Source organism: Mercenaria mercenaria, chromosome 18 (assembly GCF_021730395.1).
Source record: "Mercenaria mercenaria strain notata chromosome 18, MADL_Memer_1, whole genome shotgun sequence".
Lineage (NCBI taxonomy): Eukaryota > Metazoa > Mollusca > Bivalvia > Venerida > Veneridae > Mercenaria > Mercenaria mercenaria.
Genome location: NC_069378.1, coordinates 19,191,480 through 19,205,906, shown reverse-complemented (window position 1 = coordinate 19,205,906; position 14,427 = coordinate 19,191,480). Strand labels below are relative to the sequence as shown.

General features: G+C 36.7%; 1 protein-coding gene across 2 annotated transcripts in view; it reads left to right on the top strand.

The window, feature by feature from the left end:
• Nucleotides 1-14,427, top strand: part of LOC123538004 (acyl-CoA 6-desaturase-like) — a 113,800-nt gene that overhangs the window by 55,991 nt on the left and 43,382 nt on the right. For both annotated transcript variants that reach the window (XM_053530773.1, XM_053530772.1), the window contains exons 3-5: nucleotides 5,308-5,448; nucleotides 8,801-8,947; nucleotides 9,945-10,046. In XM_053530773.1, coding sequence (XP_053386748.1) covers nucleotides 5,308-5,448; nucleotides 8,801-8,947; nucleotides 9,945-10,046 — 390 coding nt within the window. The remainder of the gene's footprint in view (nucleotides 1-5,307; nucleotides 5,449-8,800; nucleotides 8,948-9,944; nucleotides 10,047-14,427) is intronic.

Sequence of the window (14,427 nt, the reverse complement as noted above, 5' to 3'; positions counted from 1 at the left end):
CTCGCGGGTAAAAAAAAATTCGGGTGTTCAGTCGCGATGACCGGACACCCGTCGGCCCTCGCGGTCATGATCACAGCGGTTCGCGGTGGACGGCCGCGAGGATTCGCAGTGTTCACGCGCGAGGGACCATCGCGGTCAACGTTTTATTTTAACATAAAATTTTTAACAGTATATTGTAGCACTTAATTGTTAAATTTATCATCTACAAATGTATACTGTATTTATTGTAAATATGCAATGTATATCATTTATTCATTTTTCTCGTCTACCTTTATCGGGCCTTTCTTTTGTAAAGGAACTGTTGTTATCTACGTCCGATATTTTTAATGTTTTGATTTTAATTTATTGCCACTGACGATTATATCTTTTAATAAATAAGCAAGAGGGTGTAAAATAACAGACTGTCTATTTGTATTTGAACAAAAATTTCATATTCGTCTTCTTCTCAAACACCAAATTCGCCGCTTACGTTTACCTGTAATTAGAAAAAATGCAACTGTTTCTATTGTTTATAGAAAAAGTAAATACTACAACAATATGCGGAATTCCGAAAACGAAAGGTATGTACCTAAGTCTCATATATCATAAAAGTGTGTATTAAATATTCATCTAGTAAGTAATGAAAATAATAAATCAAAGACTCGAGTAAAAAGTTTTGAAATTCTATTAAATATATTCATCTTATCAAAGGTTGTTAACAAATAAATTGTCAACAGATAAGATAGTAATTATATTATTAAACATATTACGAACAAATAACAATAATTATTTGATTAGTAGCAATCATAGAACAGTGTAAAGAAACTTACCAATAATTTCTAAACATCTGAAAACTGACAAACAAGCGAAACAAAAGAGCGTATTAGGTACCATAATAAATAAAACAGAGTAAGAAACAGGTGTTAGTAAAACATAATTTGTAAGGTATTTGTTAGAAGAGGTGCGAATAACATAAAATTAACACAACAATCGATTTAGAAATGAACAATAAGATCAAAGATTTATACGCTTGCAGTGACCTGAAAATAGAAATAAAACTGTTGAAACAAAACAAAGAATATGCAACTCTAATTAGATTTTACAGAAAATAAAAAACAATATAATTATTATTATACATCATCACATCGCAACTGATTACGAGTATACGGACGAGGTATACATTCTAAATAATTAGTTAGTATATGCATAGACATTTTAAGCATTTTATATTTACAAATTATGAAATAAATAATTCTTTCAAAAAGTATTGAATGAACACCAGGGTTCCTCGCGGCCGACCACCACGACCATCGCGTCGTCCATCGCAACGCGCGCGTCCTCCTCGCAATGCCATCTCCGACCTGCCCGTCCGGCAGACATTCCGAACACCCGAAATATCCGATATGACCCCGTCTGGCGACAGTAAAAACGAACGCGAATTTGGAATCGCGCGACGCTTGTTTCAAATGAAGTTCCGCGCTGGCTGTACTGTATATATTTTCTGATCTTTATTTCATAGATCTGTGATCGTCTTTTATCTAAATAACATAGTAAGTCCATTAATAGCTTAGTTCTCAAAATCTTCATCACGGCAAAACAACTGGACCTGGTATCACCTGAAATGTATTAAAAAGGATTTGAGTGTTTTACAATTATCATTTAAAATTTTCATGTAAATTAAATAAAAATGCAAAAACAGTGATGATGAATAACGTGCTGATAAAACAATTAATGGATGCATTTAAAGTATTATCAACATTTTCTGATTAAGCTATATCACCTCCAAGTTTTTAAGTATGAGTCGATTTTAAAGAAAAAATGCAGATTAAAAAAAACTAATGATATTAAAGTACATACACGTCAGTCTTTTAAACATAATATTATTGATGAATATAATTAATAAAGTTATAATAATGTTTAAAGTATTGTACTCACTTCCTCTGCACCATCCTTTTGTACATGATGTATAAACAGCTAGCTTAAACCTCTATCAGACTAACTGAATTAATGTGTAAGCCAATACCAGGATACAGGCGTGACTAATAGATAACATGTGTAGAGAGAGATGGACCTTTGGTTACCATGGTTACAAACGTGTTATAAATTTTCCCAACAAATCCCAGTATAATCATCCCGAATATTTTAAAATGTATGAATATTATTATTAAAAGTAATTAAACCATTTCGAAAAGAGCTAGACAACACACAAATTACAATAACAATGAGGAACATTTTTCGGGAAGTGCAAAAATATCATCTACAAGTTTTAGTCCATTTTCATGAATTTTGGAACGCTAATAAATACATTGTATTTTGAAAATACAATGAAAAAATTTACCTGTCAGTTCTATAATGAATTAAGGAAATTATCAAACTTTTGAACCAACATATCTATCTAATATCATATTTTTCCCCAACAGTTTAGATACATGTTCATTTTTTCGCGGAAAATTAAGGTAGATTTCTTATACTACATAGGTATTTGTAGATGCTTTGAATTGTTTTGTTTCAACTAAAAGAATCGACAAGACAATGCATATATATATATAGTTTATATCTCTGACACTGGTCAGATATCAACAATTTTTCAACGTTGAAACAACGTCGTAATTTCGACCATATTTCAACGTTGAAAGATCAACCTTATTTCAACGTTGAAACAACGTTGATTTTCGACAGCATCTCTTCGTTGAGAGTCCGACGTTGAATCAACGTTGGATCAACGTTGTTTTATGACCTGACCATATTTCAACCATATTTCAACGTTGAAATGACGTCGTGTGCCCGCTGGGATGCCCCCCTTCGAAGAAGGAGGGGTATATTGTTTTGCAGATGTCGGTCGGTCGGTCGGAATGTAGACCAATCCGTTTCCGGATGATAACTCAAGAACGCTTGGGCCTAGGATCATGAAAGTTGATAGGGAGGTTGGTTATCACCAGCAGATGACCCCTATTGATTTTGAGGTCTGTATGTCAAAGGTCAAGTTCACAGTGACCCTGAATAGTAAAACGGTTTCCGGATGATAACTCAAGAACACTTGGGCCTAGGATCATGAAAGTTGATAGGGAGGTTGGTAATGACCAGCAGATGACCTCTATTGATTTTGAGGTCAGTATGTTAAAGGTCAAGGTCACAGTGACCCTGAACAGTAAAATGGTTTCCGGATGATAACTCAAGAACGCTTAGGCCTAGGGTCATGAAAGTTGATAGGGAGGTTGGTCATGACCAGCAGATGACCCCTATTGATTTTGAGGTCAGTGTGTCAAAGGTCAAGGTCACAGTGACCAGGAACAGTAAAATGGTTTCCAGGCAAAAACTCTAGAACGCTTGGGCCTAGTGTCAGGAAAATTGACAGGTTGGCCATGACCAGCAGATGACCCCTATTGATTTTGAGGTCATTAGGTCAAAGGTCAAGGTAACATTGGCCAGGAACAGTTAAAACTGTTTCTGATCTTCTTGTCCAAAACCATAGGGCCTAGGGCTTTGATATTTGGTATGTAGCAAAATCTAGTGGTCCTCTACCAAGATTGTTCTGATTATTTCCCTGCGGTCAAATATGGCCCCACCCCGGGGGTCTCATGGTTTATATAGACTTATATAGGAAAAAACTTTGAAAAACCTCTTGTCCAAAACCACAGGGCCTAGGGCTTTGATATTTTGTATATGACATCATCTAGTGGTCCTCTACTAAGATTGTTCAAATTATTCCCCTAGGGTCAAATATGGCCCCGCCCCAGGGGTCATATGTTTCATATAGACTTATATAGGGAAAAACTTAGAACCTTCATGTCCATAACTTACATCATTCAAATTTGGACCACATGTATAGTTTTGAGTGGCAAGATGAACCTTGACATGAGTTGACCTTGATCTTGACCTAGTGACCTGCTTTCACATTTCTGTAGCTACAGCCTTCAAATTTGGACCACATGCATAGGTTTGTGTACCGAAAAAAACTTTGACCTTGTTATTGACCTAGTGACCCTAGTGACCTACTTTCACATTTTTGAAGGTACAGGCTTCAAATTTGGACCACATGCATAGTTTTTTGTTCCAAATTAAAATTTGACCTTGATTTTGACCTAGTGACCTACTTTCACATTTCTCAAGCTACAGCCTTCAAATTTGAACCACAAGCATAGTTTTGTGTACTGAAATGGAATTTGATCTTGAGATTGACCTAGTGACCTACTTTCACATTTCTAAAGGTACAGGCTTCAAATTTGGACCACTTGCATAGTTTTGTGTTCCGAAATAAAATTTGACCTTGATTTTGACCTAGTGACCTACTTTCACATTTCTCAAGCTACAGCCTTCAAATTTGAACCACATGCATAGTTTTGTGTACCGAAATGAACTTTGATCTTGAGATTGACATAGTGACCTACTTTCACATTTCTGAAGCTACAGGCTTCAAATTTGGACCGCATGCATATTTTTGTGTTCTGAATTGAAATTTGACATTGATTTTTACCTATTACCTACTTTCACATTTCTCAAGCTACAGCCTTCAGATTTGAAGCACATGCATAATTCTGTCTAACGAAATGAACTTTGACCTTGAAATTGATCTAGTGATCTGCTTTCACATTTCTCAAGCCACAGCTTTCAAATTTGGACCACATACACATTAATTTGTACCGAAATGAAATTTGACATTGATTTTGACATTGAGCTTGTCTTGAAATTTGGAACATTCAAAAATGGCTCAGTGGATGGCACCAAGATCACTCTGTAATCCTTGTTAGGTTAATAGGTTAAAGGTCAAGGTCAGATTAAACCAGAATGGTAGAACTTTTGTTTACAGTGAGCATATAATTTCTGTTCCTTGTGCAATTACTGAATGCATCAAGGGGGGCATTACGTGTTCGACGAGCTCTTGTTGTATAGTGTTTTTGTCAGTGCTGAGCAGAGGTAGGAATCTTGTAAGTTGCTACCTAATATGCTAATAAATAAGTAATCTATATGTAAATTGAAATATTAAAGACAGATTCAAAGTCAGTTTCGTTTTACTTAAACTGCATCCTTATAGTATTAAACATCGCCTGGATAAAATTTTAATGTCTAGGTAAAGACACATTTATAGCTTTTTACCCGTAAGCAAACAGTATTCTGAGCGTTTACAGAGAACAAGTTAGTGGCCAAAAAAATCCAGAAACGCTGTTAACTGACTGCTGTAAAATGACTGATAAAGGAAAATGCTGTTGAATTCCTGAGTATTTCCATACAGAAGTCATAATACAACTAGACAAATAAATATCACAATACTAATATGAACTCTAGAGTTTCTTACAAAGTTACTGAGTATGATTATAAACACCGTTACAGGAAGCTGTTGGTGCATTTCACAACAATGAGACACAAGTGAAGAAGTACCTTAAAACTATGCATGTTGGAACAGTAGAAGACAATGTGGAGTTGGACATTGCTAAAGACTTCAGGAAACTTAAGGAGGTTTCAAAAGAAATGGTAACAAATTAATTTTTGTCATATTGTCATACTGTACAGGGCTCCCCCACCCCCTGCAATAAAGTTATCTCTGATAAAAGGAAGTAATGTCAAAGCAAAAAGGTATGTATTTTCCAAATTCAAAGTTAAACTTTCCAAATGATTTTAAAGGTTTTTTTTTTTCCAACAGTTTTGCTACTTTGCCAGCATTCCTATGAAATTTGGTAAGCAAACAACAGCTACTTCTGAAGAATTATTAAGCTGCCATCCCACATTATCCAACAAAATTCTTTGTGTATGTATCTTGTTAATTTGCAATCTTTTCCCAATTTCGACAATTTACAGAGATATTTTCCCAATTTAACTGGTGTTGGTTGCATTCCCGAAATGATGAAAGAATGCCTGCTGTACACAACTTGATCATGATTTCTAAGTCTGCCTTTGATACTGTAAAATCAATATTATTTGTGGGGGTACTTATTTTTGTGGTTGCATTATTCCTCAAATGTTTGTGCCTGTGAAATCTAAGTCAAATTTGAAACTGGATTATCTGAGGTCAAAAACTATGTCACAAGGTCAAATCATAGAAAAACCTTCAAGAGGCTACTTGTTATGCCCCCTTTCAAAGAAGAAGGGGTATATTGTTTTGCAGATGCCGGTCGGTCTGTCGGTCCGTAGACCAATTGGTTTCCGGATGATAACTCAAGAACGCTTGAGAATAGGATCATGAAAGTTGATAGGGAGGTTGGTCATGACAAGCAGATGACCCCTATTATGCCCCCCTTCGAAGAAGGAGGGGTATATTGTCATGCAGATGTTGATCGGTCAGTCTGTTGGTCGGTCCGTAGACCAATCGGTTTCCGGATGATAACTCAAGAACACTTAGGCCTAGGATCATGAAAGTTGATAGGGAGGTTGGTCAGCAGATGACCCCTATTGATTTTGAGATTAGTAGGTTGAAGGTCAACGTCACAGTGACCGGGAACAGTTAAACCGTTTCCGGACAATAACTCTCAGAACGCTTTGGCCTAGGATCATGAAAATTGATAGGGAGGTTGGTCGTGACCAGTAGATGACCCCTTTTGATTTTGTGATCAGTAGGTCAAAGGTCAAGCAGTGACCCGGAACAGTTAAACCGTTTCCAAATGGTAACTTGAGAATGCTTGGGCCTAGGATCACGAAACTTAATAATGAGGTTGATCATGACCAGCAGATGACCCCTATTGGTTTTGAGATCAGTAGGTCAAAGTTCAAGGTCACAGTGACCCGGAACAGTTAAACCGTTTCCGGACAATAACTTGAGAACGCTTTAGCCTAGGATCATGAAACTTAATAGGGAGGTTGATCATGACTAACAGATGAACCCTATTGATTTTGAGATCAGTAGGTCAAAGGTCAAGGTCACAGTGACCCGGAACAGTTAAACCGTTTCCGGACGATAACTTGAAAAATAAAACAGATTACTGGATGCATCAAGGGGGGCATTTCGTTTTCTACGAGCACTTGTTGTACCTGGTCTTCATGAGACTTGGTCAGAATGTTTGTTTAAAATGTATGTTAGATTTGTAACTGGGTCACTTGGTCTCTAGGTCAGCTCATTGAAAAACTTGGTTAATTATTTACCTGAGTTATGTAAAACATGGTTATGCTACCACCGTATAGGTTTCTTCATGATAAGGATTTCACTCCAAAGCCTCTATCCTGTACATAGAAAGAAAATGACACTGTAAATTGATTTTTGTTGGGGATTAATTATGTCTCCCACCACACAGTGGTGTGGGAGACATATTGATTTACTCCAGTCTGTGTGTGTGTGTCTGTGTGTGTGTGTGTCTGTCACAAAGCTTGTCCGCACTCTAAGTCGAACATTTCTCATCCGATCTTCACCAAACTTGAACAAAATGTGTTTGACCATGAGACCTCGGGCAAGTTCGATAACTAGCCAAATCGGTCCAGGCATTTTAGAGTTACGGCCCTTGAATTACCGAAAAAATCCGTCTGTTTACTCTTGTCCGCTCTCTAAGTCGAACATTTCTCATCCGATCTTCACCAAACGTGAACAAAATGTGTTTGGCCATAAGATCTTACCCAAGTTCGATAACTAGCCAAATCCGCCTAGGCACTTTTGATTTATGGCCCTTGAATTACTTATTGGATCCACTCATCCAGACCATCTAATTGGATCGACTCGTCTAAAACATCTAGAGAAACTAACATTTTTCATAGGGGCAGTTGTGGGAGACATGCGCTTTTCTCAAAAGCATCTCTAGTTTTCCTGGATTTCATGGTTGAGTCAGTATGCAGAATTTAATCCCAAAGAAGCTGTGAGATTTCCATTTGTTATTTGTTCAAAGGTCAGTTTCTATAAATCTATATCCCTGTGAAAAAGTCGTTTTGGCCCAAAGCACAAAATGTTGAACCCACAAAATTAAATGATTTCACAGTATATTTGTAAAAAAATGTGGGATGTTAAATAATAACATGTAATGATACAATGTCTTTATAAAGTCTTAACCTTAGCCTGCTGGTGGCAAGTGATTTTGCCTTTGCGATCATGGTCTGCACTGTTTGTTGTTCAGTCAGTAAATTTTCAGTGAATACCCCTTCAAATAATAAATGGTACTGCCTAAATTGAAAGATAGACCAGTTCATTTTAGAAATTTAGCAGGGTAAATGTTAAATAAGGATTTCACAGGAGTTTTGTTCACTGATTTTATTATAAACATACATTTTGTGCCATTTAAGCTGTTAGGCACTAGTTTAATATCAGAGAAATGATACTTTTACACAGCAGGCAAGAGAAGCTTAACCCTTATCATGCTGGACATGATTGATTCTGCCTTAGCGACCAGTGTAGATCATGATCAGCCTGCACATCCGTGCAATCTGATCATGATCTGCTCTGTTCGCCATTCAGTCAGTATCTTTTTGGTAAACACCCCTGTTAACAGTTAATGGTACTGTCCAAATTGAAAGATGGACAAGTTCATTATAGAAATTTAGCAGGGTAAGAGAAGCTTAAGGCAGAGAGACAAGAGTTTATCATGAAGCTGTGCATTGGCTGAAGTTCGTTAAATTGTCATTTTTCACTGCTCAAAATATCAGACTTACTTTGTAATTATTAAAAGTTCAAATCACCATTTTGGCTTGCATTATACCTCTCACTTTAATGTCCTAAAACTTTTAAAAGGGAGGAAAACTTTATTTGAATGCAAGTGGAAACACTTATTTAATTTTTTATCTGAAATACCGGTAGTCTTGAGCCTTTTAATAGTAGTTTGATTTGGTTAGAAAAAAGTCAGGAAATATTATTTGTCCTTGTTGGTAACAACCCTGAAATAAGCTTATATTTTAATTATCTTTGTATTTTCAGGGCTTATATAAACCAAGTTACACATTTTATGCGGCAATTCTTGGACATATTGTGTTACTTTTGGTTTTGGCATATTGGATGTTGCAGTGGTTTGGCAATACATGGTGGAGCATTACAGTTTCACTCATTCTCTTTTCTACTGCTCAGGTAATAAACTTATTTCAAATTTCTGTCAGTGTGATTTGTCTGAAGCACCACCTTACATGCTTCACAAGATCTCTCAATGCCAGCAGCATAAATATAGATTAGTTTTCATTGTATAATGACATAGAGTTATTACACAGAGATAAATGTTCACTTGATTAAACAGGCCTTTGTGGCCAAGTGGTTGAGGTCTCTTTCCCTTACCTGTCTGGTCATCATGTGAGGAAGTCATCCATCTGGCAAGCAGACGGCTGGTGGTTCTACCAAGATGCCTGTTGGTGCCTGAATTAATGCCCAGGGTGTGTTTATCTAGCTGAAAAGTCTCCCTGTGACCTGTGTTAGTGTGGCTTACCACTTGAAACAAATCACTTGAGAAAAAAAATCATTTAACTTACTATGACAGGCAAATTAAATACAATAAAATTGAATATTCCGGGTAAACTGTTGAATAACTTGACATGAAGATGCAAGTGCAGATTTAGCCTTCTAACCTTAGGTCATGGTTTCAAATCTTGCATGTGAAACTGATGAGGTCTCCTTCTCTACAGTTGTAAAAAATGAGTTTTGAGACCAGTCTAAAAAATCATCACCTGATTGGTTGATCCTGAGCTCAATCTTGAAATTGACCAATGACAAGTTAGCATTTTGAGACTGGTCTCCAAACTCAGATTTTTCAACCTTGGACCCTGAACAGAATTTCAGGAAGAAGTTACCAAGCATATTTAACCACAGCTGGGAGAAATTTCTTTGCAGATTTTTAAAAATACATGTAGTGAAATGTTGCTCTCTCAAGCATTGGTGGCTTGAGCACCTAGGCTCGCTTGAGAAATTCTTGTAGTCCCAGACTGTTTTCCTCATATTTCTATGTTAGGATCCCTTGAAAGCCTAGATAATTCAAACATTTTGGTTGTCCCCTTGCAACTTCAACCGATCCGTGTTTTGCTGTAATAGAAATGTTTAAACATAGATATGAAGTATCTAGTTCATATATATTTCACAGGCACAAGCTGCTTGGACACAACATGACTACGGGCATTTATCTGTTTTCAAGAATTCCAAGATTGACCATTTCTTCCACCATCTTACAATGGGCGTTATCAAAGTATGTATGCAGAAAGTAGTTTTACTACATGTTCTTACTAAGGGGTGAACATATTGACTTAAGAATACAAAATCGCTTACTGTAAAATGAGATATTTTGATGTGATTTAGAAACACTGTATTATTACCAAAGTTTAGTGTTCCCATAAGTGATAATTTTTTCCCTAAAATGTAATAAAAGTCCATTTTCACGAGTACTAATTTTCTTTAGTATCAGAATTGCCCACTTAGCTCCTATAACCTTAAATATGTTGATGTGGCCGAAAACCTTAAGAAAATAACAAGCATCCCCTAGAGCTTCTTATGTTCTTAGTAATTCAATACTAAATTCTGACAATTGTGGGCTGGCTTGGAAGTATTGGTTGATTCAAGCTAGACTCTACATACCATATACCTTTGGTATTTACAATTTCTAGGTTAGCAATTTCTTGTGAACACGATAGAGACCACATTTTGCAATCGATTTTAATCAAACTTGCACACAACTTGTATTGGCATAATATCTCGGTTCCTTTTGAAAACTGGCCAGATCCCATCATGGGTTCCAGAGTTATAGCCCCTTAAAGGGCCAAAATTTGCTCTTTTGGCTTGTGAACATGATAGAAACCACATTTTGCAATAGATTTTAATCAACTTGCACACAACTTGTATTGGCATAATATCTGAGTTCCTTTTGAAAACTGGTCAGATCCTATCATGGGTTCCAGAGTTATGGCCCCTTAAAGGGCCAAAAGTGGGGGGTCCCAGTTAGGTGTCTGCGCAAAATGTTTTTTGATTTTCTTTATATTTTATGACAATATACCTACATGTATTAAGTTTCATTAACAAGTGTTACTGTTACCAGTTTTGACTTACTTGTATAGATATTCACATTTAAAGTGGGTGGGGTAATTTGACATGTTACCAGCCAGGAACACAATTTCCGTTGTTTTTTTAAAAATGGTTCAAACTTTTTACCTTGAACTTTCATGATAAAATAACTACCGTATATTCGCGGCCATAAGTCGACCTCGGCCATAAGTCGAGGGGTATATTATGGTGGGAGAAAGCTCGTATTTTACCTGAACTCGGCCATAAGTCGAGGGCAATTTTTTAAGATATTTCGTAGGTGTATAAGTATGTTCAATGCTCTCCTTAGGCATAGTTTTCCGTTTGAACACTACAGCTGGCTTTAATTTAGTACCATCTGCCATGCAGGACAAAATTACTGTGAAATGTGATTTTTCATGACCTGTAGTTTTCACTGACACTGTCTTTTCACCTATCGGATGCACGGTTGTGTTCCCCGGGAGATCAAAAAACATGGGTGTTTCGTCCATGTTTCCAATCTGTGAAGTTCAAAGTCAAATTCTTTCCGTTCACGGATAACAAACTGGTGAAATGATGTTACGTGATTCTCAACATCGCTGGGTAATTTCTGTGCGATGTGCGTCCTCTGGCGCAGAGTTAGTCCATGTCTGTTCATGAATCGTGAACACCAGCCTGCCGATGCCTTAAATACACCTTTGTCTATGGAATACTTAGCGTCCTTTGCCAAGTGCAAAGCCTTAATTCTAATCACATTTCTTGTCACAACAAAAGCACTTTCCCGTAATTCTAAAATCCAATTTAACAAGTCTGTCTCTAGCCCCTCGTATGGGCTCAAACGCACAACACGACGTTTCTGTCCTTTAGGACCTTCGATAATTCTGTCCTTGGACGCCAGTCTCGTACAAGTTTTTCGCTGACCCCAAACTCGCGTTCAGCGGCACAATTGTTAGAAGATTCTGCGAATTCTATTACATGAATTTTGAATGCATTATCATATGCAACACGCTTCCGTTTAGGCATTTTGTCACAGTTCTATCAAAATAATAACGGATAATCCGATGCGTGCGTGAAATTTAACAGTTTTATGACAGTTTATATCTCAAACAGAAATCAATACAAGAATGAATTCATCATAAAGGTATCTAACATATTTACGAAACTGTTACAACAATTGATGTGCATAATTACTGAAGACACGCCTTCGACCTATGAAAAAAATGCTTGACATTGAGTAATAAATTTTGATTGGTTATGGGAGTGCCAAACGACTGAGTAAATATTTCTGATTGGTGGTGGTTCACGGGGTGCAGTGTTTTTGTGCATATCATTAACCGCAGGGTTTGTCGGTGTGAATGTCGCTTTGACAAAAGATAAAAGAGCCGCCAATTCTTTTGATATCGAGGTGATTCGGCACCTGCTAGCTGTCATGTTATTCACACGGATTAACTTGAGAGGACAGTACCTATTTAGTGACTCGGTTCGTTTTTGTTCTACTGTTACAAACAAAGTATTTTTAATTATGTTTGCCGATACTTGCTAAAAATTTCTTCATGCCGAACGCGGATAAAAAGGGATATTGTATTTAATAATTAAAAAGATTGACTTTATTGTTTTACAAATGAGTGCCATTCCTACTTTATTTTTAATTATAATGTTTGCCGATACTTGCAAAAAATTTCTTTTTGCCGAACGTGGATTAAAATAACGAATACCCGGTAAAAGCTTTACGAAAGATTGACTTTATTGTTTTACAAATGAGTGTCATTCCTACTTCTTTTTTAATTACGTTTGCCGAAACTTGCAAAAAAAAAATTCTACAAATGCCTGGTAAAAGCTTTTCGATACTGTATTTGAAAATAATTAAAAAGATTTAATTTATTGTTTTACAAACGAGTGTCATTGCAACTTTTTCACTATACTTTATATAACTTGCATAAGAAAACATTGTCACTATTTTACGAACCGTCTTGCCGATACCGGTAACGGGTGGATACGGCGTCCGATATTTATACAAGACAAACATGGCGCTCGGTTGGGAAATGACAAAAACATTATTTTCATTTGATATTGCAGCCATAAGTCGACCCAAGAATGTAAACTGTATATTTGATCCTTGAAAACTCGACTTATGGCCGCGAATATACGGTATGCACTGGACATTCACACAACATGTTGCATTTTAAATTGTCTTGAATACTTTTTTCATCACAGAGCCACAAAGTGGCCTAATCAAATTTACTGATTTTCAATGGAAAAAATTCGCCAAAAATCTAAAAGATTTTTTATTAGTTGAGATATTCAGGTGTTATTTTCAGCAGATATTGTTAACTAAATAAACATTAAAATGACAGTATATCAATACACTCTGATTAATATTGGACGAGTGGTACACTCTCAAACTTGGAAAAAGTGGGTGGGTAATTAAACATACGAAGCAACACTATTATAGGAATAAAAATTGTGCAGTTCAAGAAATGGCCTCAGATGGTCTACTACTATCTTAATTGTGACCCCCATGAGTGGTGGGGGTGGGGCATATAGATTTGGTCTTGTCCGTGCATCTGTGCGTCCGTCCGTCCGAAGTTCGTGACGCGCCTAGCTCAAAAAGTATTTGATATAAATTGATGAAACTTTGCATGAGTCTTTATCATGATATGAACTTGCGTACCTCCTATTTTTTTGTCTGGCTTCCCCCTTATTTCCAGAGTTATGGCCCCTGACACAGTCAAAAACACACATTTTCACCTTGTGACGCGCCTAGCTCAAAAAGTATTTGATATAGATTGATGAAACATTGCATTCGTCTTAATCATGATATGAACTTGAGCACCTATTATTTTTCTACTGGCTGTGCCCCCTATTTCCATAGTTATGGCCCCTGAAATAGTCAAAAATGCACATTTTCACCTTATTATGTGCCTAGCACAAAAAGTATTTCATATAAATTGATAAAACCTTGCATGAGTCTTTATCACGATATGAACTTGCGCACCTTCTATTTTTAGCTCACCTGAGCAATGCTCAGGTGAGTTTTTCTGATCGCTCGATGTCCGGCGTCTGTCGTCTGTTGTCTGTCGTCTGTCTGTCAACATTTAGCTTGTGTATGCGATAGAGGCTGTATTTTTCAACTGATCTTCATGAAATTTGGTCAGAATGATTACCTTGATGAAATCTAGGCCGAGTTCGAAAATGGGTCATCTCGGGTCAAAAACTAGGTCAAATCAAAGAAAAACCTTGTGTATGCGATAGAGGCTGTATTTTTCAATTAATCTTCATGAATATTGGTCAGAATGATAACCTTGATGAAATCTAGGCTGAGTTCGAAAATGGGTCATCTCGGGTCAAAAAATAGGTCACTAGGTCAAATCAAAGAAAAACCTTGTGTATGCGATAGAGGCTGTATTTTTCAATTAATCTTCATGAATATTGGTCAGAATGATAACCTTGATGAAATCTAGGCCGAGTTCGAAAATGGGTCATCTCGGGTCAAAAACTAGGTCAGTAGGTCAAATCAAAGAAAAACATTGTGTATGCGATAGAGGCTGTATTTTTCAATTAATCTTCATGAATAT